Source organism: Paralichthys olivaceus, chromosome 15 (genome assembly GCF_024713975.1).
Source record: "Paralichthys olivaceus isolate ysfri-2021 chromosome 15, ASM2471397v2, whole genome shotgun sequence".
Taxonomy (NCBI): Eukaryota; Metazoa; Chordata; class Actinopteri; order Pleuronectiformes; family Paralichthyidae; genus Paralichthys; species Paralichthys olivaceus.
Genome location: NC_091107.1, coordinates 4,518,612 through 4,546,454, shown reverse-complemented (window position 1 = coordinate 4,546,454; position 27,843 = coordinate 4,518,612). Strand labels below are relative to the sequence as shown.

Sequence of the window (27,843 nt, the reverse complement as noted above, 5' to 3'; positions counted from 1 at the left end):
TTCTATTTGTGCTTTAATGCGTTTCAGTTCTGGTATCGGCCTCCAGTTTGTGACCGGATCAGAAGCATCACCTTGAATACCAATCAAGTCGGCGCCCCGTGTCTTTCCAGAGTCGAGCGGAGCCGTAAAATTCACGGCTCTTCAACAGGTGAACGATTCAGATATAAGGTTAGTGTTTAAAAATCTAATCAAAATGTAGGCAGACAGATAAACATGTGAGTTTCCAGGTTCTCTGTCATGTTTGGAAGGGGAGGGTGTTCAGCTGCAATATGCAACTTCACCTCTAGATGTCACTAAATTCTACTCACTGAACCTTTAAGAGATAATCTGCCTCCACTTGACTTTTCAGATTTTCTTTAAAAGTCACAAAGATGACTCACATCTGGAGTCGAGTGAAGACGTCGTGCTCGTCTCAGCAGAGTGAACAAATCCAGACTCTGATTCAGTCTCACCCACAGAAAACTTCTCCCAAACTCCTCCGTTTAAACCAGGAAGATGAATGTTCTTGTCATTTCTCTGCGATGCTGCGTTTCAAGCAGCAGAGGAATCGATGACACATCCACTCGAGACTCATTTCGCCTCAGCACAGACGCAACAAAAGGCGCAATGAGAATCACAATGGAGCCCATTCATCAATCAGAACCTGCTGTGAAAAAAAAAAAAAATCTATCCGGCTTCAGTATTTCAGTGTGTGATGATTCTAAAAATAAAAGTTCTGACCTTTACTTAATCAATGTTGCTCTCCTCGTTCTCACCTTGGAGCGGAAAAGTTCTCTCAACAACTTCACAGATAAATGAAAGTAGATATTCGCTCAGATTAATCTGATGCATCGTGTTCACAAGACCCACAAACAGAAAACCTGAAAACACAAGGCCTCTGGCCACCGACGGTAAAATGAGCGACACTGATGCAAACAACAGAAATACAAACAGACAGACACACAAACACAACTGGCAGCTTTGATTTCTGTTTCTGATGTTGCAGGTTGATATTTGTGTCTCTGAAGGAGACAAAGAAAATAGAGTGGAAGGTGTTAAGTTCAGTTTTAATATAACAACGATGAACAAGTCAAAGCAGCAAATCTTCCATTTCTCAGTTTCCACATTAATCTAAACTCACAAGCAGCAGAACAAATCACAAACACGCTTCACGACATGCCTTCGTCCTCACGCACACTTTGCAGCCACACAGAGCACAACACGCCCAACGTGCGTGTCACGTCTTCGGCCCATTAACAACCACGCACCGTGCGCGTCAGTGGAGCCACATTTACACACGTTACACCTGCGCACCAGTTCACGGCTGACTCCATGAAGACAATTAAACAGCGTGTCTTACCTGTAGATGAGTTTTCGGTACGAGTCCCTCTGAGGCGCTGAACCAACCGGAGCCTTCTGTTTGTGGGGCATTACGCGTCTGTGGCGCACGTGGATGTGGATGTTGAGGCCCCACGCGTCAGCCGGCGGTCAGTGCGCATTACGCACACTCGTACAGGTGTGTGTGTGTGTGTGTGTGTGTGTGTGTGTGTGTGTGTGTGTGTGTGTGTGTGTGTGTGTGTGTGTCCATGACATCACACTCCTCACAGCCTTTCAAACTTTCACTGTGTGGAGACTCGACATGACTCCTCTTCCTGCGCATTCACGTGCTCCTCTGACTTTCCCAATTTCCTGGTTTGGGACTCATTCCGACCTTTTACGCGTTCATGCGCTCTGACGTCAGAATTTTGGAAAACAACATGGAGGATTTTAAACCAATGTTGCTCCTGACTGGATCAGAGACGATAACTCGATTACATGTGACATGGTTCACTGTAGAAGTACAGCTGATATATGTGTATACTAAATATGGAGTGAAAGTGAGGATGACCTGAAAATAAATCTTCTTAAGTTAAGTACAGATACATGAAAAACTGGACTGAAGTACAGCAACTCAGTAAATGTACATCGTTACACCACTACAGCTGAATACTGCAGTTTCAGGCCTCACTACACTCAGTACTGTCTCCACCATGGTTTTACTTTTCAGTACTGTCTCCACCATGGTTTTACTTTTCAGTACTGTCTCCACTCACTACTGTCTCCGCCACCGTCTGAGGAAACTGCCGCCGCCCTGACGCTGCTGCTGCTGTCGACACTTTTCTCGACAGTTGAGTTAAATTGATGATTTGAGACGAGTAAAAATCAAACGATAGAAATGATGAGAAAACTTTCTGCCTCCCTCCATTTATTTCTCTCCCATGACGGCAGCCGAGCTAAAAATAATCCTCAGGAGAGAGGAAAAAAAAAAAGTTTCTCCCACACGTCCCTGCAGTCGAACGTGTCAACCCCCCCCCCCACCCTGCCCTCAGAGAGTGTGTGCAACCAAAAGTGTGACACGCTGTCATTGAAACATCTTTCCACTTTGCTGCGTAATTGGAGGAAGCCGAGCGCCGACAGGAAGTGAGGGAGGGGGGGCGTTAGTGAATTATGGGAGACAATTGGATTTAGTTTTTCTTTGTATAATGGTGCTGAGCCCACTAAAGAACCTGAATGGATATCTTCAGTGAGCACTGGGCTAATGTAATAGTCTGATCTCTGTCCCACTTACAGCTCGGGAGTCGGATGGAACGCTGATTATTGGTCAATTACCTGGAAATAAATACGAATGGAGGAAACTATTTCACAGGAAAATCGTCTGATCTGCTGATGATGATTTCTGGTCACAGGGTCGCTGCAGAGTCAAGACTGATTTAAACAGATTTTCAGGCTAAATGATCCTGAAGAGTTTACAGACAGAATCTTAAAGTCACAGAATGAATCAGAGACTCATCACACAGCCATTCACAGAATAAACAGAACGAAGCATCACCAGCTGGAAGTTGTCTACTTGTGTTTGAGAGTCAAACACGGCTGCCTACAAACCAGATGTTTGTTTCTTTCACCAGGAGAAAAGTAGAAACGTCCCCGTGCTACGGCCAAACTCTTTTCAATCACCTTTGCTGATTCGTCAGGCTCCTGTCACATGACCTCCTCTCAGAAGAAAACCACCAGCTTCAGCTTCTAGAGTGAACACAACACGGAGAATCAGTCAGAAGACAGTTAGACGACTGTTTACATGAAGAGGTCACCTGATATGTCTCTTAGGTGTGTTATAGTGAGGACAAGGATTACAACTGATCCAGAGCCTCGTGTGGACAGAGATTGTTTTAGTTTGAAATTGACCTTTTCAGACAAAATGTACTTCATAAGTCTTGTGTGTCGTCCTGTGTTGATTAAAAGATTAAGAAATAGATTACGTCTGTCGTTCCTCATGTTTTTAAAATCAGTTAGGATTTGAAACCAATCTCTTGTGTAGCGGAGATTCAATAAAATGTCAAATAGATCAAACAAATGATCATTTTACAGTTTTGAACAATGATCGCAATCGTTCTGCCTCGTTTGGAGCCGCTGTGACAAGTTGCCCCCCCCCCCCCCCCTGCAGTAGCAATGTCATTCCAGCCGCGGATAAATCAGCCCGACCTGAAAGCTATCAGAGTTAGCAGTTTGCCTGGGAAATGATTATGGGGATTAAGGTTTGGGGCTGGAAGTGTGTTTTTCCTCCATCAGTCACAGAGGCGATTAAAGTAACACAAAACCTACGACAAGTGGCACAGGCAGGAAATTAGAAAGCTCTGGGCAGCAGACGTCCGTGCTCCAGTTATTTCCAGGAGACGGCGGCGGGAATGAACCGCTGCTCCGTCCACCTGGTGCTCCATCGTCTCTGCCTCGCTCAGATTGTAAAAGCTCCTGCAAACGTTCTGCGAGTCGAGATGAGAAAAGATGCCGAGGCTTTTGTTCAGAATAATGAGGTTTATGAGGTCTGGTGAGATGTGGAGGAGTTTTCATTTCCCACCAGTCTGTCCTCGTGTGGATTAAATGTCTTTCTAACTTTTCATCTATTCATCACGTTTGTTTTTTAATTCACCACCACAGACGTGCTTTCATCCAAATATAGAAACCTTTTATTTTACAATGTCCAGAAAAAATATCATACAATTCCAGTTTGATCGTACAGTCTGTTAAATATCTAAATACACTTTTACAGTTGCAATGTCAGTAGAAAAAAATACTGGATCTTTTCTTTTCATGAGATACAAAATGTACACGTCCCTACACAAACACACATGTACACAATGTTGTGTAGCTGGCCTATGCTGGACATTAAAAACCTTTTACTCTTAGAAAATAACTGATTTTTACAACATGATGGGAAAAAATGTATTTCGATATCACAGGAAAATACGTTTGTAATCATAGTGGATATTAAAATAATTATATTTCATATAAAGGAGCCACAGTAATGATGTTTTTAATAATTAACCACAAAGGGAAGAAGGGGAGAAAGAACAAATATAAAACATACATGACGTAACAGAACTTGACATGATCAACAGAAAGATAAAATAAGCTGAATGAGGATCCTCCAGAAATTCAACTTCTGTCTCTGGACAGAAATGTATTTATTTTTTAATGTCTTGTAAAACCAAAATGAAAAGCGATGGTGGTTTGTTTAATTTGATTTAATTTCACATCATGTTGCTCTGAACCCTTTGGACCAGATCATCACAACAGTTTACGAACTAACGACTTGTAATGGAGTCCCTGTTAATTTGGGAACATTTCTACATGGAGCCAAGTTTTTAAGAAAGTACTGAAATGATGCATGAAAAGGAAACTAAGGCTGAAATCTGCAGAATGATTGTCTGCAGAAAATCACTTTCACATTACAGGTCATTATTTTCTGACTCTTTAGATAATATTGATCAATTTGTCGTCTTTTATCCCATTTGGCCCCTGATTTGACTCTTCTGTCGACTCTTTATACGTTAAATTAAAATGCATTATGGTCAATAAGTCATTTGTCAAACTCTGTGACATGAGCTCAGTGGAGTCCGAGCAAATCAGATGTTATCGATAAAAAACTCTTTCAGATAAATAACGATATTTAAACCAGAATCTTATTTCGACCCTCGTATATAAACCAGTACAATATGTGAATCATCCTTCAAAATAAAGTGATTGAAACCGCCCAGAATGCACCAATGATCCCAAAATGATTTTAAAACACCGTCACCGTGACTAAGTGTTGAAGTAAAGAGGAAACGTAGGAAATGTTCGAGATCAGGGGGCGTGAAAAGGTCAGACGTGTTGCTGTCGTCATGGAAACAAGGCTACAGCAGTGGTCTGAGACAGTGACTCATCTCTTTACAAAGTGAACATGTGCGAGTTGCGGCGGAGTGTGAAAGTCAAAGAGGTAAGGGCGAGAGAAAGTGAAGTTACGGAGTGAGCACCGGGGAAGAGTTAAAACTGATGAATTACTTTTCGTTAATTAAAACTGACGTCTGATGAAACTGACGACACATCTGAAGAATATTATGACGTGATTTAGTGAATAAATAACGAGGATTTTAAAATCTTGCCTCAAGAAGAGAGAGAGAGGGGATCAGCATTAAGCAATAAAGAATATAATAAAAAGAAAAAATGATGAAATATACTTCTACAACCAATATTTATGAAGACGGGAGAACGTGGTGAGTTTCACTGGTTCAACTTTATCGCAGCAGCTTCACGACTTATTTCAGGACGTACATCAAACAGTTTATTTCTTGAGAAAGACAAACTTAATAAAAGCTCAGGGAAATTCTGTCGCTGATGAGAACGATACAGGTTTGAAAGATAATAGTGTGCAAAGACCTTTAAAGTCAAATTATTGAATCACTACGAAGAGACGTCTTTCTTCTACTCACTGGTATAATAACATCAATTCTACTCTAATCCAAGTGTTCAACTGGGATTTGTGTTAATTCAGGTTCGTGATGCAAAATCTTGATAATGACGAATATTTGAATTGATGATAAAATGTGAAATCCACATTTTCTATAGAACACCGATCTTCACTTTTATTAGACTTAATGTGTGAAAACTAGATGTTACGACAACATAAAAATCGAATGACTAAGGATAGTTAAAAGATGCGTCTTTTTGGTTTTGGTTAAAAATCTACCACAGCACAAAACCTGAATCTGATTATTAAAAGGCGGGACAACGTGTACATGGTGTAGGTCTGCTCTATAACATCTGATGAGAGAGTGGGTGCAGGGGACGGAACATTAAATTATTTAAAAAAAACAACAGGGATTCAAACAGGTGGAAAACAACAATAATTCCCTTTCCCATAAAAAAGACTTTGGATTGTAAAAGTGGAAAAATAAAAGCAAACACAGCATCGTGATTGAAATATAACAGAGGTCTTCTCAGGGCTGTAGTTCAAGGCAGGAGAAAGTATGATGGAGAAGAAAAGTTTTTTTTTTTAGCTCTATTCACAGCCAGCAGTTACACACGTTTGTTTAAAACAGTCTGCGGTGTCTTCACGTCCCTTAACTCCGGTTCTGCTCCGACGAGTCGGGAGGAGACGTCTCTGGATAAAGATTCCAGTTTTTCCTTGAATTGTTTCCTACGCTTTTCTGGACACACACACATATACACACACAGACACACACACACACCGAGTCCTCTTCCAACAAGGCACTAAGATTTCATTCAAGTTTATCATGACACAAGTGCTTTATGCATTTTAAAGCCTCACATCCGTCTCAGTCCCGGAGCCCAAACCGTCCGTCTCTCTGTTCGCTAAAGTGATGTGTCAGCTCGGCAACCGGCCAATCAGGTGGCCCTGCCGTGGATCAGCTGGCCTGCCGTTCACGTAGCTGGTTATCAAGCCACCAGCGGACGTGACCCCGTGCTCGGCCGTCTGTGACGAGGTCGTTTGGGCGACTGAGCTCGGAGCAGAGAGGGCGAGGCAGAGAGTCGGTGTGACAGCAGCTCCTGCCCCCCCCCCCCCATCACAACCGCAACAACAAACAAGCCCTTCGCCACTAATGGTCCACTTGCATAAACCCCGGTGTTAAGATGAGCGCTCGCCTCGGAGGAACAATAGAATGTGGCACAGCGACAAACAATCCATCGATAAATACAGCGAGGAAAGAGGAGGAAAAGGAGCGAGGAAGGAGGCAAATCTCCTTATTTCTTTGTCAACTTCCACCTGCTACATTCAAAGCTGCGGCTTCCCACATCCAAAGACAGGAGGAGAGCGAGCCGAGAGAGTCTCAGGCCGAGGGGCGGAGGAGGGAGGGAGGGAGGAGGGGAACAGAGGGTGGATAAGGGAGAATCAGTTCACCTGGTGATTTTCAGAGTGGTTCTGCCTGGCTTCACCCAGGTGTCACGATGACTTTGGCCTCCCCTCCCCTCCCCTCCCCTCCAGGGAGGTTGTCAGAGCTGCAGAGACATGAGGGGATTTGAGAGGGACAATGGAGAAGGTGGGCAAAGGTGCAGTCATGCAGGCAGATAGAGACGGACGTGCAGGCTGAGGGAGATCAGCGGAGACAAGAGGGGGGAAAGAAATGGACACAGAGGATAAACGTGGATGGACAGAGGTGAAAACCAAGGGAGGAAAAACAGAGGGAGAGGAGATGGATAAAGAAATAAACAGAAGAGAATAGAGAGGAGAGGAACGTGAAACGACTAATCAACAGCAAAATCAGGAAGTAGACAGACCCGGTGCCACGGCGCCGCTGTGGTACAACAAACGCACAAAGTCACTTTGATACACAAACGCATCAGTCAGAGCTCAACTCAGTCTTTCCTCTAACTGATGTGTTTAACCAACCCCCCCGACAGTTTCCCATCCTGCCTCATTCCGAGCGCCCCGAAGAGAAACAGCTGAAACCTCAGCGCCAGGTAAACAAGGAAACCAGAGGAAACGTAAAATCCCATTTCCCAGCAGCAGCAGCAGCAGATCGGCGTCTTCGTGTGTCAAAAGTTATTTTCTCTTGGACACTGGAGCGCCTCAGTTGGCGCCCTGGTTGAAATGCTCCAGCACGGTGGCGTTGGTTCTCTCGAACAGCCACTGCTGGCTCTGCGAGGACGGGTCGCATGTGTTCATGAAGACTCGCCGCTCGTTCGGGCTGCTGTCGATGCAGCTGTTACTGACGGAATGATACAGACTTTTATCCTGGAGGAGGAAGAGAGAGAGAGAGAGACAGGAAGAGAGAGAGAGACAGGAAGAGAGAAAAAAAAACATCAGAACCTTTTCATCTATAAAATGTCCCATCGAGAAAAACAACCACTGGTGATTCTGCAGATTTGAATTCATTTTCTACCAATTAAACAAGTAAAAATCACAAAATGTGCAGGACAGAGGGATTATTTAAGTTAGATAAAGTACGTCAGGATCCAGTTTAAACATTCGTACCTTCCTGTAGCGCCACAGCTGGTTGCCCTTCATGCCGTGACAGTCGTACAGGGTGACGGGGCTGTTGTGGGAGACGGCATCAAAGCAAACCTTTTTAGTGTGCATGGGGTCGCCCACCCGGATGTCCTCTCTCCAGCCGAACGTAAAAACCTGCGGGTTCAACGTCACATTTTAAATTGAGTTCAGAGCAAAGGAAAAGGTTTTAATGTCTGATCAGTGACCAGAAGCTTTTAAATTTCATCTAACACTCCGGTGGGAGACGCAGCAACTTAGACCTTCTTCTCTTGAGACAGGAGAAAAAAATTGTCTCAACTCGGCAGTTTATAAATTTGACTTTACAATTCTAGAACTTTATCATCAGACTCCTTCATGTTTTTGACCTTTAAACTGGTTTCAAACCATTTTATTTTTCTAAAGTTGTAGAGAACACATTCCAAAAACAATATCAAGCTGCTGACGTCATTTGGAGTCAATAATAATATTTAAAACCAAATATCATGATATGTGACAAAAACGACCTAAAATGACAGAAATCATCTTTTTAATTTTGTCCCTGTCCCATTTGCAAACATGGAGGAGGCAGGGTTTATGATCTATACTGCAGCCGGTCCATCATTTTGCTCTTAAATATTACAAAGTCTCATCATTACAAGTGTTTTTGATATAAAAATGATATATATATATATATTTAATCCAGCACATTACAGTGTTTTCTGATCATCTATAAACTGCACCAAGATCACGATGAGTCATCAAACTCAAAGGAGAGACGTTCATCATGACGATGCGATTAATGATGTTCTTAAATCTCCACTTTGTTTTTACAGCTCGGATTCTCGATTCTCTTAATCGCTCTCTCATCTGATCATAAATAAATGTGAATCAGTGACGTTGTGTAATCGCCTCACAAACTCTCTGCATCAGCTCCTCTGGTTCTTTTCTCGACTGAATCAAAAAGCTCTGACGGGGACGGCTGCCAGACTCCACTCCTGTGATTTGCAGCGAATCCATTTCTCGCTGGCGCAGAAATACAGAATCGCAACCGTGACGCAGATTAAACCACAATGCATCTTCAGATTAAAGCAATTCAAGTGTCAGAGCTCTGAGGTGCAGTATTTCAGCTGCGGAAACAAAGGGGGGACATTCAATCCATTAAGGCCGCATTATGAGCTCGGCTTTAAGATCTTCAGGGTGACGTGTGAGAACAAACAGACTCCTTAAGGGCAATGTAAAGATAATGAAGCTGTGTGATGTGTGTTTGTGTGTGTGTGAGTGAGTTGTTTACGTGTCTGTGTAGCTGCATTTGACTTTTATTGTGTGTTCAGCACAAGAAATGCAATTACTAAGGAGACAATCTGTCAATGAGGGTGATGTCTCATGATTCCTCTCGGGACAGAACGACCTGACACGTTTGAAAAAGAGAAAATCCACAGACCTAAAGCTTCTGTTAAAGGACGTATCCGTCAGTGACGTTTTGAGCACGAGACTCAGACTTCTGAGTCTGATGGATTCTGAGAAGAAAAATACATCCGACAGCTTTAGGTGTGCGGATTTTCTCTTTTTTTTGGGATATTTTGTTAATCCAGAACCCATCAAAACATTTTACTTGATGTGATTCCCATTTTTCGTGATCTGAACACCAGCAGTTTGCTTTTATCCGCTCAGGTATTAGACGTACTCCTGCACAGACCTGAGAAAAGCAGAAATAGTCAAAAGCCCGGGACCATCTGCAAAACCAATTAAACCAAATATAATTTGGACCTTGATGGAGCAAAGTTATCCCATGAAGATGAAATCCTATAAATGCAGTGTAGAAAAACAATCCCTGCTCCATTAACTAAAAATATGAACTGCATCAGGTTATTTAAAGAAATGAATGAACAACAAAGGTTTGACGTTTGAGTGAGTGTGAATAAGGAGAATGTTTCCTCTGAACGTCTGTTCTATGTAACTTTGGTGAGTGGGTTCGATTCTCCTGTGAGAAGAAGTGACTGAGAGTCACCAGCACGTTGACGAGTGAAGCTGAACTGTAGATCAGTTAAAAATACTCAGGAGTTATTAAAAATCAAAGTTTATCTCCAATATTCAGCAGGAAACTGTTAAATTAAAAATAATTCTAAACAGAGTTTGGTGGATTTGCTCTTCTGGTTCAGGAAGCAGAGGATCATGGGTACGAGTGGGACGACACAGTCAGAGCTGAACTCAACACACTGATAGACTTTTTATACACACGAAAACCACGTCATCGCTCGGACACGTGTGGCTGCAGGGGGCGCTGCTGCTCAGTAAAACATACGTAAGTCTTTATATCTGTGGACTAATGCGTGGCTGCTCACCTGTCCATGGCTCCAGCTCACCTCTCCCCGTCCCTTGATGCAGCTCTCCAGACGGATGGGGCTCCCTGACACAAAGTGTTTACTCTCCATACACATTCCACTGCCCACGTTACGGATCTGCAACACAAACCCACAAAACAGCACATTTGCCATTAGCATCGGAAATCACCGAGGTGCAAGCACACCTGGCTTTTAGAATAGAATGGAAGCTGGCACTCTGATTGATTACATGTTACGCTCAAAGCCATTATTATTTAAGAAACTAGGTAAAAGCTATTTTTTAAAATCTCTGTTTTGTTACTTTAATCTAGATCTATCCGTGTTTTGAAGATGTAAAGGTTGACTGTACCTCCCCCCACGCAGCAGCAGGGGGCTCCACCGGTGGGTAGTGTTTGGGCAGGTCCCACGCCACCTCGCTCATGAACCACTTGAAGTTCTTGCAGTTCAGCTGGTTCCTCAGATCCTTCTGCACCGTCATGTCTCCTGCCGACAGGTGGCGGTACTCGGGCCGGCGCTGGTAGATGTATTCAGCGTATTCGTCCATCCACACCTCGGCCACTCGCTTCAGATTCTGAAATCAGAGCGAACTTTTGCTTTCATTTCACGTTTATGAAATGTATCTTACAACCAACCAGCTTTGTAACCAATTATGATAAGAGAATATTCTTCATTCGAGAGAAGTCACTAATTTGCCTCATTGGGTTTTACATTCTGCACAAAATCAAAAACTCGATCTACCTAAACCCTTTTTTTTTAAAGTTTGTCGAGTGAAGCAGCAGAAAGTAACTTCCTCTGTGAACAGCTAACAACCGGCCCGGTGGCAGATTTCTCCATTTCTTCACTGAAACCATCGTCTGTACGTCCTGCCATGTTCTGACTGATCTGACACGGCAATGTGATCAAAGCTGCAGCGGAAAGTCGTCCAGTCGTCACACAGGAAGCTGTCATCATCCCCGAAAAGGCAGGTGATGAAAAAATAGAAGCAACTCAACGCAAATCATAAGAGGGGAAGAAAAGAGCGTCTTCACAAAAGTTTTATTTTTAAGAGGTTTAAGCATCATCATTTTGAATATTCATAACACACCTGAATGTATCTACTGCATCTTTAATATGAAAGAGAAACTGAATCATTGATGGTAATTTTAATAGAAGTTAAAGGCAGAATTACAAAGTTGTAAATTTACTACATTTTAGCATTGAACCACCTGCAGCTTTAGCAGCAAATCCGGGGACAAGACTTGTTATTATGGAAAGTAATGTTGAGCCGGAGCTTTGTCAGCCGGGTGAAAAGCAGATTGTTTTAACTCTCACATATAGTGTGTCCTCACATATTCTGATAGCCAGGAATAGACACCACCTTTCTTCATACTGTATAATTCTCCTGTTAGTGTGACCTATATACACTTCGCGATACAAGCGTTCACATTGATGACAGAGATGGGAGCTGATTTCATGCTGTTTTGAGGTGAGACCCATTTCTTTGGCTCGTCTTTAAGTGTCTCTTTACATCAATGTCACTAGTGTTTTCATTAGTTTGCAACAAAGCTGTTGAGTTGGCTTAATGTTTTTTGTGGTGTGCATCTATAATTTGGTGGAAGATGTTTTTGCAGAGGACTTAATGAGGGCAGCTTGGATATAATAACTAAAAAAGAACGGACACTGGCTGTAATGCATTATTCAGCAAGCATTTAGGCCACTAAATTATGCATTTAGTGGCTTTAATGCACAGAGAAAGTAGCGTCCATATGCTTTCATCATGCATGCTGCATCAATCATAATGAAAGCATCTCGTTCCAGAGAGAAAATGCATAAGTGGAGTAAAAAAGGAAAAAGAGCCGGATACAAACTGAGCTACAGCAGCTGCAGTGCAGTCAGATTCTCCAACAGGTTCTTTAAGCTCAGACAATTGCAAACATGAAAGATTTACACCGGAGCAATAGGAAGCATATCCACCTTAAGTCTTTGAAAAAAAAAAAAAAAAAACACAGCTCCCGTCGAGCTCAGAGGTACGAGCGCATGTCTGGGAATACAGATGGACGCAGCTGTGTGGGTACGGATTGGTGAGAAGAATGAGGATACAGGTTCGCTGAGCCTCCCAGGAAAAAACAGATACAAATCCCCCTGCCTTCAGAGGAACACACACACAGACACACACACAGACACGCACACATGGACACACACGGACTCCCTGTAGCAAAGCTTATTGCCTGCAGCTAAACTCAGACTCCAGGTGAAGTGGAGTTCAGTGGTTTTATCTCCCTCCATGGTGACTGGTACGCACGCACGTTTGCACTTCTATCTTAGTGAGGACACTCATTGACATAATACTTTCTCTCGTCCCTTACTCTAACCTTAAGCATCCAAACTAAATGCCTAACCCTAAACCTTACACACACACACACAAACACACATACACAAGAGACACATGAAGACACCAGAAGAATGTGTGGTGTGAACTCGTCATTACACTAAATAAATGTTTGTTGGTTTTCTTTAAACTGGGCTCAGACTACAGAAGTTCCATCAGGCACTAGAGGAGAATCTTGGGGGATATTCTCTCTAATCTCAAACATAAAAATAATGGTTCTTCATCCATCACAGGATAGATGGATAGATTATTGCTTCAGAGGGAGTGATGCACCAAATCACACGTCACCTTATGAGGAAGGAGTTGCAAACTTAAAACTGGAGGTGAGGTTTTAATTGTCACTTCTCAGTTCAGTAGCTTGTTCTGCAGTCACCATCTCAAAAGCTCGACTCGCCTCTCGTACTGACGTAATTAACCCATTTTTAATCTTAAATATCGAATGCGTTTGATAATTAAAGGGGCAGTCCCGATGATTGTGCCGGCGGTTCTGGAGGTTTAATAACGGCTCTGTATCACCTCACATGACCAGATAATCTGCAAGGTTCCAGACCAGATTTCTTGAATGTGGGTTACATCGGTCAAAAGTTCCTGTTGTCTGATCCCAGCTTTAAACGAGCGCTTCTGTTTGTTTGGCACAAGAACCAAGGAAGAGTTATCTTTCTCGACCAACGGCCGAGCTAAAGTGGATATTTAACAGACCAAACGTTCAGAGAGTTCGTTGTGTGATTTTTTTTTATCTTTGGTTTATAAAGAGTTGTTTTGAATTGGCCTCACCAGTGATGCAGAACCCTGAAGAGAATCAGGTGAAAAGAAAAACATGTTTATGAAATGTTCTGGGTTCTTTTGAAGCTATAATGCAGAGAAGGACACAGGAGACCAAACTGAATCCATCACAGCCGGAGGAACGGTGAGTAATTCAGAATAGTTAAACCTGCTGCCTGTCTGATATTAACATTCACTGCAGCGTCACTCTGGGGTTAATGGTCAGAGCGGCGGGACAAAAACAGAGGCCAAGAGGTTTAATTACATATTCAGCCGAGCCGAACAGAGCCAGGTGTCAGACTGAGGCTGAGTCATGCATGATGAATAGTGTTCGCCTACAGGCCAAAAGAAAACATCTCTCAGACATGTGTGGAGGAAATGAAATAGAGAAACTTTCATAAGATCATATTTGGTAAACTGGAAGTTGGAGTTTGGATCCATGTTGAAACAAGTTAAAAGATACTGAAGGTGCTAAAATTTGTTGTTTTACACTGCAAAACTGGATTTGAATTAGAATTTGAAGGGTGAGTTCAGATGATTTAAAAAAATATTCTTCACATTCACAGGTTTAGTTTTGAGTTATTAAAAACTTTGGATTTAAATCTGAAACTACCTGATCAGAAAAAAAGTAAGGTTGGTTCTATTTGTGTTTCTTTTTATGTATTTATTTCACAGTAAATGTATGTTTAAACTGTAAAATATTAAGCCTCAATGTTCTCTGTCATAAGGGTTTGATATCCTAGGAATCATTGCAATTAATACACATATTTCAGTCGATTATAATCTTTATATTAGCATTGGTGCCAAAATAATATTTGTCGGGTTATTCTTCATATTCAGTGTTTTCAACATTTGTTTAGTTTTTTGCAGTGCAATATGTAAAATCCCCAAATCTCTGCATGTTCTTAAAACATGCTTCGCACAGACACACAAACATAAACACAACACATCAGAAAAGTTAATAGATATTCTCCCCTCACAACATTTTCTCTAAACAAAAACCTTGTGTCCACACTGAGTCTCACCTTGGCAAGACTGACCCCTCCAGGAACCTTGTAGGGGACGTACTTCCTGTAGATGTGTCCCACCCTGGAGCAGGGGATGTCCTCCATCCGACCACCACACATCCACACCTGCAGAGGCACAGAGAGAGACACAGAGCACTGATGAAGACGGTATCAGGGCGGAGGTGGTCACCCTAAAAGTGCAATGATCTGATGAGCTGACAAGGTCAACAAATCCCAGAAGATGTGACACATAGAGTGTGAGAAAAAGAAAGTGTGCGAAGACGTGATAAAGCAACGAAGGGCAGATAAAGTTAGAATAAAAAGAAAACGACAGATGGAAGGTGCGGAGAGATGACTCATAAACAGGGACCAGGGAGGTGTTGTGTGGTTTACGTGCAGGGTCGCAGGGTTTGTTGAATGAATTATAGGACGGCAAAGACAAAAAAGAAAGTACGACTTATGTTTATGACCAGAAACATTAAAATGTTGTTAGATAACAACAAAGGACAAAAAAATGTAAAAAATGCAGATGATTATCCACAAAAAGTGCAGAGACGTGACAACAACATTTTAAACAACGCTACAAAATTAATGGAAAGTTTCCGGGGGTTTCTCGATTGCACAGAGACCAGAGAGCGTAAACGACATCAAAGAGAACAAGCGCGTCAATCACGCTCAGCTCAACGATAAAGACTGAAATTGGATTTGTTCTGCTGCTCAGGGGAAGCGCAGCCACGATTCAAGTCTACAGAGAGCGAGGGTTTGAAATTTTAAAGATAAAGTTTTCTTTAATCTTGTTCAGAACAGTCTGAGGACAGAAGGTCAGAGAGTTCCAGCAGCGTGAGAGCTCTTTAAGATTAACATCTTTTTATGCTGCATATTGATAATTTCCACTTTGCGGTGCCCTGCTGAACTCATGCATTTACGTTTGTGTTGCAGAAACCTTAGTTCACTATAGCTCGGGCAGGTACAGGGACCATAATGCACTGCTGTTACTACACACTTACATTTTACACCACAAAGCCATGTTTTCAGATAAGCATACTGCAGGCCGTGCTGTATGTGGCCATTGCACATTGTAGTATATTCTGTGTATATAGTATCATATTTTTTTATTCATTCATATCTTTATAGTGTCTTTAGTTTGAATGTTTATTGTTTTACTCTTTCATTCTATTCTAATGGGCATCCACAGGACAGCTCTAAACTGAATTTCATTGTATTGTACTGGTGCAGTGACAATAACATTATATTATCTCATCTGTCTTAGTTTATTGTAATCCTACGGACAAAAAAAACAAACGCAGATGAAAACATAACCTCCTTGTTGGATGTAAAAACTAATGATGATGGTGCAGCACAACAATGATAATTCATCAGTTCTGCATTGATTATTGTAAAATCACTTTATGAGCTCCTGTCACCAATCAATCACCATCAATCTGTATTTAAGCGATATATAGATATAAAACTGAAATAATTGACGTGTGAGCAATGAGGCTAATTTAAACAATGTGTTAGGAGCAGGGTGGTGGTGATCAAAATTAATTATTAATAATTAAATAATGTTTTTTTTTATTAATTAGTGAAATGAGTTTTTGATCAAGTCAAACACATTATAATTTACAACATAAAACAGATAAGAAGGTTGGAACCACTGAATTTTGGACATTTTAACTTGTTACAGGACTTAAATAAATTAACTGATCATCAGATGTTTCTGTTCATGACCTTTTGTTAATGGACAAATCATTTTAGCAAGAGCTAACTGGAAATAAATCAATAAAAAATTACAAATCCTCTTTGTTGAGCTGTTGTGATCAACATCAGACCATTTAAATGAATCATAATCGATTCAAAAAAGAACAAACTGTGAAGCAGGAGGTTTCTAACAACTGATTGACATAAAACCGTAATGTTTTGTTTATTCAAAACTTTCTTTGACATCTCCTCCCACCTCAGAGCATCGTCCTCCACATCCTCCTGAACCTAATCCTGATCCTGTCGTGACAGAAAAGTATTTCAATAATATCCTGATCTCCAATGGGTTTTCATCCCTAACCCTAATCACAACCCTAACCCTAATCACAACCCTAACCCTAATCACAACCCTAACCCTAATTCACTATAGGGTGAATAACTCCGCGCTGCTTGCTCGAAACATGCTGAAATTTGGTGTGGTTGCGTAGCAGGCTACCCTTTATTAACCATGAAATGCCCAAGTCTCTATGACTTTCGGAAAAAAAGTTATTCAAAAATATCTTGTATTTTTTCTTTTAGATTTGGTGGTTTCACCATTTCCGAAGGTCGTAGAAGCTCGGGGATGGTCCCAATGGATTGGGAATAGGCACATTAGTGGAGATGGAACCAACTTCCAAGTCACTATGACCTTCAGAAAAAAAGTTATTGAAGAATATCTTGATCTCCAATAGGTTTCCATCCCTAACCCTAACCCTAATCACAACCCAAAAAGCAAACACTAATCACAACCCTAACCCTACCCCTTCCGAAGGTCGTAGAAGCTCACGGGTGATACCAATGGATCGGGCATACCCACATTAGTGGGGATGGAACCAGCTTCCAAGTCTCTATGACCTTCAGAAAAAAAGTTATTGAAGAATATCTGGATCTCCAATGGGGTTTCATCCCTAACCCTAATCACAACCCTAACCCTAACCACAACCCTAACCCTAATCACAACCCTAACCCTAATTCACTATAGGGTGAATAACTCCGCGCTGCTTGCTCGAAACATGCTGAAATTTGGTGTGGTTGCGTAGCAGGCTACCCTTTATTAACCATGAAATGCCCAAGTCTCTATGACTTTCGGAAAAAAAGTTATTCAAAAATATCTTGTATTTTTTCTTTTAGATTTGGTGGTTTCACCATTTCCGAAGGTCGTAGAAGCTCGGGGATGGTCCCAATGGATCGGGAATAGGCACATTAGTGGAGATGGAACCAACTTCCAAGTCACTGTGACCTTCAGAAAAAAAGTTATTGAAGAATATCTTGATCTCCAATAGGTTTCCATCCCTAACCCTAACCCTAATCACAACCCAAAAAGCAAACACTAATCACAACCCTAACTCTACCCCTTCCGAAGGTCGTAGAAGCTCACGGGTGATACCAATGGATCGGGCATACCCACATTAGTGGGGATGGAACCAACTTCCAAGTCTCTATGACCTTCAGAAAAAAAGTTATTGAAGAATATCTGGATCTCCAATGGGGTTTCATCCCTAACCCTAATCACAACCCTAACCCTAATCACAACCCTAACCCTAACCCTAATCACAACCCTAACCCTAACCCTAATCACAACCCTAACCCTAATTCACTATAGGGTGAATAACTCCGCGCTGCTTGCTCGAAACATGCTGAAATTTGGTGTGGTTGCGTAGCAGGCTACCCTTTATTAACCATGAAATGCCCAAGTCTCTATGACTTTCGGAAAAAAAGTTATTCAAAAATATCTTGTATTTTTTCTTTTAGATTTGGTGGTTTCACCATTTCCGAAGGTCGTAGAAGCTCGGGGATGGTCCCAATGGATCGGGAATAGGCACATTAGTGGAGATGGAACCAACTTCCAAGTCACTGTGACCTTCAGAAAAAAAGTTATTGAAGAATATCTTGATCTCCAATAGGTTTCCATCCCTAACCCTAACCCTCATCACAACCCAAAAAGCAAACACTAATCACAACCCTAACTCTACCCCTTCCGAAGGTCGTAGAAGCTCACGGGTGATACCAATGGATCGGGCATACCCACATTAGTGGGGATGGAACCAACTTCCAAGTCTCTATGACGTTCAGAAAAAAAGTTATTGAAGAATATCTGGATCTCCAATGGGGTTTCATCCCTAACCCTAATCACAACCCTAACCCTAATCACAACCCTAACCCTAATCACAACCCTAACCCTAACCCTAATCACAACCCTAACCCTAACCCTAATTCACTATAGGGTGAATAACTCCGCGCTGCTTGCTTCAAACATGCTGAAATTTGGTGTGGTTGCGTAGCAGGCTACCCTTTATTAACCATGAAATGCCCAAGTCTCTATGACATTCGGAAAAAAAGTTATTCAAAAATATCTTGTATTTTTTCTTTTAGATTTGGTGGTTTCACCATTTCCGAAGGTCGTAGAAGCTCGGGGATGGTCCTAATGGATCGGGCATAGCCACATTAGTGGAGATGGAACCAACTTCCAAGTCACTATGACCTTCAGAAAAAAAGTTATTGAAGAATATCTTGATCTCCAATAGGTTTCCATCCCTAACCCTAATCACAACCCTAACCCTAATCACAACCCTAACCCTAACCCTAATCACAACCCTAACCCTAACCCTAATCACAACCCTAACCCTAACCCTAATTCACTATAGGGTGAATAACTCCGCGCTGCTTGCTCGAAACATGCTGAAATTTGGTGTGGTTGCGTAGCAGGCTACCCTTTATTAACCATGAAATGCCCAAGTCTCTATGACTTTCGGAAAAAAAGTTATTCAAAAATATCTTGTATTTTTTCTTTTAGATTTGGTGGTTTCACCATTTCCGAAGGTCGTAGAAGCTCGGGGATGGTCCCAATGGATCGGGAATAGGCACATTAGTGGAGATGGAACCAACTTCCAAGTCACTGTGACCTTCAGAAAAAAAGTTATTGAAGAATATCTTGATCTCCAATAGGTTTCCATCCCTAACCCTAACCCTAATCACAACCCAAAAAGCAAACACTAATCACAACCCTAACTCTACCCCTTCCGAAGGTCGTAGAAGCTCACGGGTGATACCAATGGATCGGGCATACCCACATTAGTGGGGATGGAACCAACTTCCAAGTCTCTATGACCTTCAGAAAAAAAGTTATTGAAGAATATCTGGATCTCCAATGGGGTTTCATCCCTAACCCTAATCACAACCCTAACCCTAATCACAACCCTAACCCTAACCCTAATCACAACCCTAACCCTAACCCTAATCACAACCCTAACCCTAACCCTAATTCACTATAGGGTGAATAACTCCGCGCTGCTTGCTCGAAACATGCTGAAATTTGGTGTGGTTGCGTAGCAGGCTACCCTTTATTAACCATGAAATGCCCAAGTCTCTATGACTTTCGGAAAAAAAGTTATTCAAAAATATCTTGTATTTTTTCTTTTAGATTTGGTGGTTTCACCATTTCCGAAGGTCGTAGAAGCTCGGGGATGGTCCGAATGGATCGGGAATAGGCACATTAGTGGAGATGGAACCAACTTCCAAGTCACTATGACCTTCAGAAAAAAAGTTATTGAAGAATATCTTGATCTCCAATAGGTTTCCATCCCTAACCCTAACCCTAATCACAACCCAAAAAGCAAACACTAATCACAACCCTAACCCTACCCCTTCCGAAGGTCGTAGAAGCTCACGGGTGATACCAATGGATCGGGCATACCCACATTAGTGGGGATGGAACCAGCTTCCAAGTCTCTATGACCTTCAGAAAAAAAGTTATTGAAGAATATCTGGATCTCCAATGGGGTTTCATCCCTAACCCTAATCACAACCCTAACCCTAACCACAACCCTAACCCTAACCACAACCCTAACCCTAATCACAACCCTAACCCTAATTCACTATAGGGTGAATAACTCCGCGCTGCTTGCTCGAAACATGCTGAAATTTGGTGTGGTTGCGTAGCAGGCTACCCTTTATTAACCATGATATGCCCAAGTCTCTATGACTTTCGGAAAAAAAGTTATTCAAAAATATCTTGTATTTTTTCTTTTAGATTTGGTGGTTTCACCATTTCCGAAGGTCGTAGAAGCTCGGGGATGGTCCCAATGGATCGGGAATAGGCACATTAGTGGAGATGGAACCAACTTCCAAGTCACTGTGACCTTCAGAAAAAAAGTTATTGAAGAATATCTTGATCTCCAATAGGTTTCCATCCCTAACCCTAACCCTAATCACAACCCAAAAAGCAAACACTAATCACAACCCTAACTCTACCCCTTCCGAAGGTCGTAGAAGCTCACGGGTGATACCAATGGATCGGGCATACCCACATTAGTGGTGATGGAACCAACTTCCAAGTCTCTATGACCTTCAGAAAAAAAGTTATTGAAGAATATCTGGATCTCCAATGGGGTTTCATCCCTAACCCTAATCACAACCCTAACCCTAATCACAACCCTAACCCTAACCCTAATCACAACCCTAACCCTAACCCTAATCACAACCCTAACCCTAATTCACTATAGGGTGAATAACTCCGCGCTGCTTGCTCGAAACATGCTGAAATTTGGTGTGGTTGCGTAGCAGGCTACCCTTTATTAACCATGAAATGCCCAAGTCTCTATGACTTTCGGAAAAAAAGTTATTCAAAAATATCTTGTATTTTTTCTTTTAGATTTGGTGGTTTCACCATTTCCGAAGATTGTAGAAGCTCGGGGATGGTCCCAATGGATCGGGAATAGGCACATTAGTGGAGATGGAACCAACTTCCAAGTCACTATGACCTTCAGAAAAAAAGTTATTGAAGAATATCTTGATCTCCAATAGGTTTCCATCCCTAACCCTAACCCTAATCACAACCCAAAAAGCAAACACTAATCACAACCCTAACTCTACCCCTTCCGAAGGTCGTAGAAGCTCACGGGTGATACCAATGGATCGGGCATACCCACATTAGTGGGGATGGAACCAACTTCCAAGTCTCTATGACCTTCAGAAAAAAAGTTATTGAAGAATATCTGGATCTCCAATGGGGTTTCATCCCTAACCCTAATCACAACCCTAACCCTAATCACAACCCTAACCCTAACCCTAATCACAACCCTAACCCTAACCCTAATCACAACCCTAACCCTAACCCTAATTCACTATAGGGTGAATAACTCCGCGCTGCTTGCTCGAAACATGCTGAAATTTGGTGTGGTTGCGTAGCAGGCTACCCTTTATTAACCATGAAATGCCCAAGTCTCTATGACTTTCGGAAAAAAAGTTATTCAAAAATATCTTGTATTTTTTCTTTTAGATTTGGTGGTTTCACCATTTCCGAAGGTCGTAGAAGCTCGGGGATGGTCCCAATGGATCGGGAATAGGCACATTAGTGGAGATGGAACCAACTTCCAAGTCACTGTGACCTTCAGAAAAAAAGTTATTGAAGAATATCTTGATCTCCAATAGGTTTCCATCCCTAACCCTAACCCTAATCACAACCCAAAAAGCAAACACTAATCACAACCCTAACTCTACCCCTTCCGAAGGTCGTAGAAGCTCACGGGTGGTACCAATGGATCGGGCACACCCACATTAGTGGGGATGGAACCAACTTCCAAGTCTCTATGACCTTCAGAAAAAAAGTTATTGAAGAATATCTGGATCTCCAATGGGGTTTCATCCCTAACCCTAATCACAACCCTAACCCTAACCACAACCCTAACCCTAATCACAACCCTAACCCTAATTCACTATAGGGTGAATAACTCCGCGCTGCTTGCTCGAAACATGCTGAAATTTGGTGTGGTTGCGTAGCAGGCTACCCTTTATTAACCATGAAATGCCCAAGTCTCTATGACATTCGGAAAAAAAGTTATTCAAAAATATCTTGTATTTTTTCTTTTAGATTTGGTGGTTTCACCATTTCCGAAGGTCGTAGAAGCTCGGGGATGGTCCCAATGGATCGGGAATAGGCACATTAGTGGAGATGGAACCAACTTCCAAGTCACTGTGACCTTCAGAAAAAAAGTTATTGAAGAATATCTTGATCTCCAATAGGTTTCCATCCCTAACCCTAACCCTAATCACAACCCAAAAAGCAAACACTAATCACAACCCTAACTCTACCCCTTCCGAAGGTCGTAGAAGCTCACGGGTGGTACCAATGGATCGGGCACACCCACATTAGTGGGGATGGAACCAACTTCCAAGTCTCTATGACCTTCAGAAAAAAAGTTATTGAAGAATATCTGGATCTCCAATGGGGTTTCATCCCTAACCCTAATCACAACCCTAACCCTAACCACAACCCTAACCCTAATCACAACCCTAACCCTAATTCACTATAGGGTGAATAACTCCGCGCTGCTTGCTCGAAACATGCTGAAATTTGGTGTGGTTGCGTAGCAGGCTACCCTTTATTAACCATGAAATGCCCAAGTCTCTATGACATTCGGAAAAAAAGTTATTCAAAAATATCTTGTATTTTTTCTTTTAGATTTGGTGGTTTCACCATTTCCGAAGGTCGTAGAAGCTCGGGGATGGTCCCAATGGATCGGGCATAGCCACATTAGTGGAGATGGAACCAACTTCCAAGTCACTATGACCTTCAGAAAAAAAGTTATTGAAGAATATCTTGATCTCCAATAGGTTTCCATCCCTAACCCTAATCACAACCCAAAAAGCAAACACTAATCACAACCCTAACCCTACCCCTTCCGAAGGTCGTAGAAGCTCACGGGTGATACCAATGGATCGGGCATACCCACATTAGTGGGGATGGAACCAACTTCCAAGTCTCTATGACCTTCAGAAAAAAAGTTATTGAAGAATATCTGGATCTCCAATGGGGTTTCATCCCTAACCCTAATCACAACCCTAACCCTAATCACAACCCTAACCCTAACCCTAATCACAACCCTAACCCTAACCCTAATCACAACCCTAACCCTAACCCTAATTCACTATAGGGTGAATAACTCCGCGCTGCTTGCTCGAAACATGCTGAAATTTGGTGTGGTTGCGTAGCAGGCTACCCTTTATTAACCATGAAATGCCCAAGTCTCTATGACTTTCGGAAAAAAAGTTATTCAAAAATATCTTGTATTTTTTCTTTTAGATTTGGTGGTTTCACCATTTCCGAAGGTCGTAGAAGCTCGGGGATGGTCCCAATGGATCGGGAATAGGCACATTAGTGGAGATGGAACCAACTTCCAAGTCACTGTGACCTTCAGAAAAAAAGTTATTGAAGAATATCTTGATCTCCAATAGGTTTCCATCCCTAACCCTAACCCTAATCACAACCCAAAAAGCAAACACTAATCACAACCCTAACTCTACCCCTTCCGAAGGTCGTAGAAGCTCACGGGTGATACCAATGGATCGGGCATACCCACATTAGTGGGGATGGAACCAACTTCCAAGTCTCTATGACCTTCAGAAAAAAAGTTATTGAAGAATATCTGGATCTCCAATGGGGTTTCATCCCTAACCCTAATCACAACCCTAACCCTAACCACAACCCTAACCCTAATCACAACCCTAACCCTAACCCTAATCACAACCCTAACCCTAACCCTAATCACAATCACAACCCTAACCCTAATTCACTATAGGGTGAATAACTCCGCGCTGCTTGCTCGAAACATGCTGAAATTTGGTGTGGTTGCGTAGCAGGCTACCCTTTATTAACCATGAAATGCCCAAGTCTCTATGACTTTCGGAAAAAAAGTTATTCAAAAATATCTTGTATTTTTTCTTTTAGATTTGGTGGTTTCACCATTTCCGAAGGTCGTAGAAGCTCGGGGATGGTCCCAATGGATCGGGAATAGGCACATTAGTGGAGATGGAACCAACTTCCAAGTCACTGTGACCTTCAGAAAAAAAGTTATTGAAGAATATCTTGATCTCCAATAGGTTTCCATCCCTAACCCTAACCCTAATCACAACCCAAAAAGCAAACACTAATCACAACCCTAACTCTACCCCTTCCGAAGGTCGTAGAAGCTCACGGGTGGTACCAATGGATCGGGCACACCCACATTAGTGGGGATGGAACCAACTTCCAAGTCTCTATGACCTTCAGAAAAAAAGTTATTGAAGAATATCTGGATCTCCAATGGGGTTTCATCCCTAACCCTAATCACAACCCAAAAAGCAAACACTAATCACAACCCTAACCCTACCCCTTCCGAAGGTCGTAGAAGCTCACGGGTGATACCAATGGATCGGGCATACCCACATTAGTGGGGATGGAACCAACTTCCAAGTCTCTATGACCTTCAGAAAAAAAGTTATTGAAGAATATCTGGATCTCCAATGGGGTTTCATCCCTAACCCTAATCACAACCCTAACCCTAATCACAACCCTAACCCTAACCCTAATCACAACCCTAACCCTAACCCTAATCACAACCCTAACCCTAACCCTAATTCACTATAGGGTGAATAACTCCGCGCTGCTTGCTCGAAACATGCTGAAATTTGGTGTGGTTGCGTAGCAGGCTACCCTTTATTAACCATGAAATGCCCAAGTCTCTATGACTTTCGGAAAAAAAGTTATTCAAAAATATCTTGTATTTTTTCTTTTAGATTTGGTGGTTTCACCATTTCCGAAGGTCGTAGAAGCTCGGGGATGGTCCCAATGGATCGGGAATAGGCACATTAGTGGAGATGGAACCAACTTCCAAGTCACTGTGACCTTCAGAAAAAAAGTTATTGAAGAATATCTTGATCTCCAATAGGTTTCCATCCCTAACCCTAACCCTAATCACAACCCAAAAAGCAAACACTAATCACAACCCTAACTCTACCCCTTCCGAAGGTCGTAGAAGCTCACGGGTGATACCAATGGATCGGGCATACCCACATTAGTGGGGATGGAACCAACTTCCAAGTCTCTATGACCTTCAGAAAAAAAGTTATTGAAGAATATCTGGATCTCCAATGGGGTTTCATCCCTAACCCTAATCACAACCCTAACCCTAACCACAACCCTAACCCTAATCACAACCCTAACCCTAACCCTAATCACAACCCTAACCCTAACCCTAATCACAATCACAACCCTAACCCTAATTCACTATAGGGTGAATAACTCCGCGCTGCTTGCTCGAAACATGCTGAAATTTGGTGTGGTTGCGTAGCAGGCTACCCTTTATTAACCATGAAATGCCCAAGTCTCTATGACTTTCGGAAAAAAAGTTATTCAAAAATATCTTGTATTTTTTCTTTTAGATTTGGTGGTTTCACCATTTCCGAAGGTCGTAGAAGCTCGGGGATGGTCCCAATGGATCGGGAATAGGCACATTAGTGGAGATGGAACCAACTTCCAAGTCACTGTGACCTTCAGAAAAAAAGTTATTGAAGAATATCTTGATCTCCAATAGGTTTCCATCCCTAACCCTAACCCTAATCACAACCCAAAAAGCAAACACTAATCACAACCCTAACTCTACCCCTTCCGAAGGTCGTAGAAGCTCACGGGTGGTACCAATGGATCGGGCACACCCACATTAGTGGGGATGGAACCAACTTCCAAGTCTCTATGACCTTCAGAAAAAAAGTTATTGAAGAATATCTGGATCTCCAATGGGGTTTCATCCCTAACCCTAATCACAACCCAAAAAGCAAACACTAATCACAACCCTAACCCTACCCCTTCCGAAGGTCGTAGAAGCTCACGGGTGATACCAATGGATCGGGCATACCCACATTAGTGGGGATGGAACCAACTTCCAAGTCTCTATGACCTTCAGAAAAAAAGTTATTGAAGAATATCTGGATCTCCAATGGGGTTTCATCCCTAACCCTAATCACAACCCTAACCCTAATCACAACCCTAACCCTAACCCTAATCACAACCCTAACCCTAACCCTAATCACAACCCTAACCCTAACCCTAATTCACTATAGGGTGAATAACTCCGCGCTGCTTGCTCGAAACATGCTGAAATTTGGTGTGGTTGCGTAGCAGGCTACCCTTTATTAACCATGAAATGCCCAAGTCTCTATGACTTTCGGAAAAAAAGTTATTCAAAAATATCTTGTATTTTTTCTTTTAGATTTGGTGGTTTCACCATTTCCGAAGGTCGTAGAAGCTCGGGGATGGTCCCAATGGATCGGGAATAGGCACATTAGTGGAGATGGAACCAACTTCCAAGTCACTGTGACCTTCAGAAAAAAAGTTATTGAAGAATATCTTGATCTCCAATAGGTTTCCATCCCTAACCCTAACCCTAATCACAACCCAAAAAGCAAACACTAATCACAACCCTAACTCTACCCCTTCCGAAGGTCGTAGAAGCTCACGGGTGATACCAATGGATCGGGCATACCCACATTAGTGGGGATGGAACCAACTTCCAAGTCTCTATGACCTTCAGAAAAAAAGTTATTGAAGAATATCTGGATCTCCAATGGGGTTTCATCCCTAACCCTAATCACAACCCTAACCCTAACCACAACCCTAACCCTAATCACAACCCTAACCCTAACCCTAATCACAACCCTAACCCTAACCCTAATCACAATCACAACCCTAACCCTAATTCACTATAGGGTGAATAACTCCGCGCTGCTTGCTCGAAACATGCTGAAATTTGGTGTGGTTGCGTAGCAGGCTACCCTTTATTAACCATGAAATGCCCAAGTCTCTATGACTTTCGGAAAAAAAGTTATTCAAAAATATCTTGTATTTTTTCTTTTAGATTTGGTGGTTTCACCATTTCCGAAGGTCGTAGAAGCTCGGGGATGGTCCCAATGGATCGGGAATAGGCACATTAGTGGAGATGGAACCAACTTCCAAGTCACTGTGACCTTCAGAAAAAAAGTTATTGAAGAATATCTTGATCTCCAATAGGTTTCCATCCCTAACCCTAACCCTAATCACAACCCAAAAAGCAAACACTAATCACAACCCTAACTCTACCCCTTCCGAAGGTCGTAGAAGCTCACGGGTGGTACCAATGGATCGGGCACACCCACATTAGTGGGGATGGAACCAACTTCCAAGTCTCTATGACCTTCAGAAAAAAAGTTATTGAAGAATATCTGGATCTCCAATGGGGTTTCATCCCTAACCCTAATCACAACCCTAACCCTAATCACAACCCTAACCCTAATCACAACCCTAACCCTAATCACAACCCTAACCCTAACCCTAATTCACTATAGGGTGAATAACTCCGCGCTGCTTGCTCGAAACATGCTGAAATTTGGTGTGGTTGCGTAGCAGGCTACCCTTTATTAACCATGAAATGCCCAAGTCTCTATGACATTCGGAAAAAAAGTTATTCAAAAATATCTTGTATTTTTTCTTTTAGATTTGGTGGTTTCACCATTTCCGAAGGTCGTAGAAGCTCGGGGATGGTCCCAATGGATCGGGCATAGCCACATTAG

General features: G+C 42.2%; 1 protein-coding gene across 1 annotated transcript in view; it reads right to left on the bottom strand.

Moving 5' to 3' along the window:
- Positions 1-3,957: 3,957 nt before the first annotated feature.
- LOC109635892 (polypeptide N-acetylgalactosaminyltransferase 10-like) overlaps positions 3,958-27,843 on the bottom strand; it is a 127,236-nt gene continuing 103,350 nt past the window's right edge. Inside the window, exons 8-12 of the mRNA XM_069539906.1 lie at positions 14,761-14,868; positions 10,955-11,176; positions 10,606-10,722; positions 8,270-8,419; positions 3,958-8,029 (exon numbers count right to left, since the gene is read on the bottom strand). Of these exons, the coding sequence (XP_069396007.1) occupies positions 7,865-8,029; positions 8,270-8,419; positions 10,606-10,722; positions 10,955-11,176; positions 14,761-14,868 (762 nt within the window). The 3' untranslated portion in view covers positions 3,958-7,864. The remainder of the gene's footprint in view (positions 8,030-8,269; positions 8,420-10,605; positions 10,723-10,954; positions 11,177-14,760; positions 14,869-27,843) is intronic.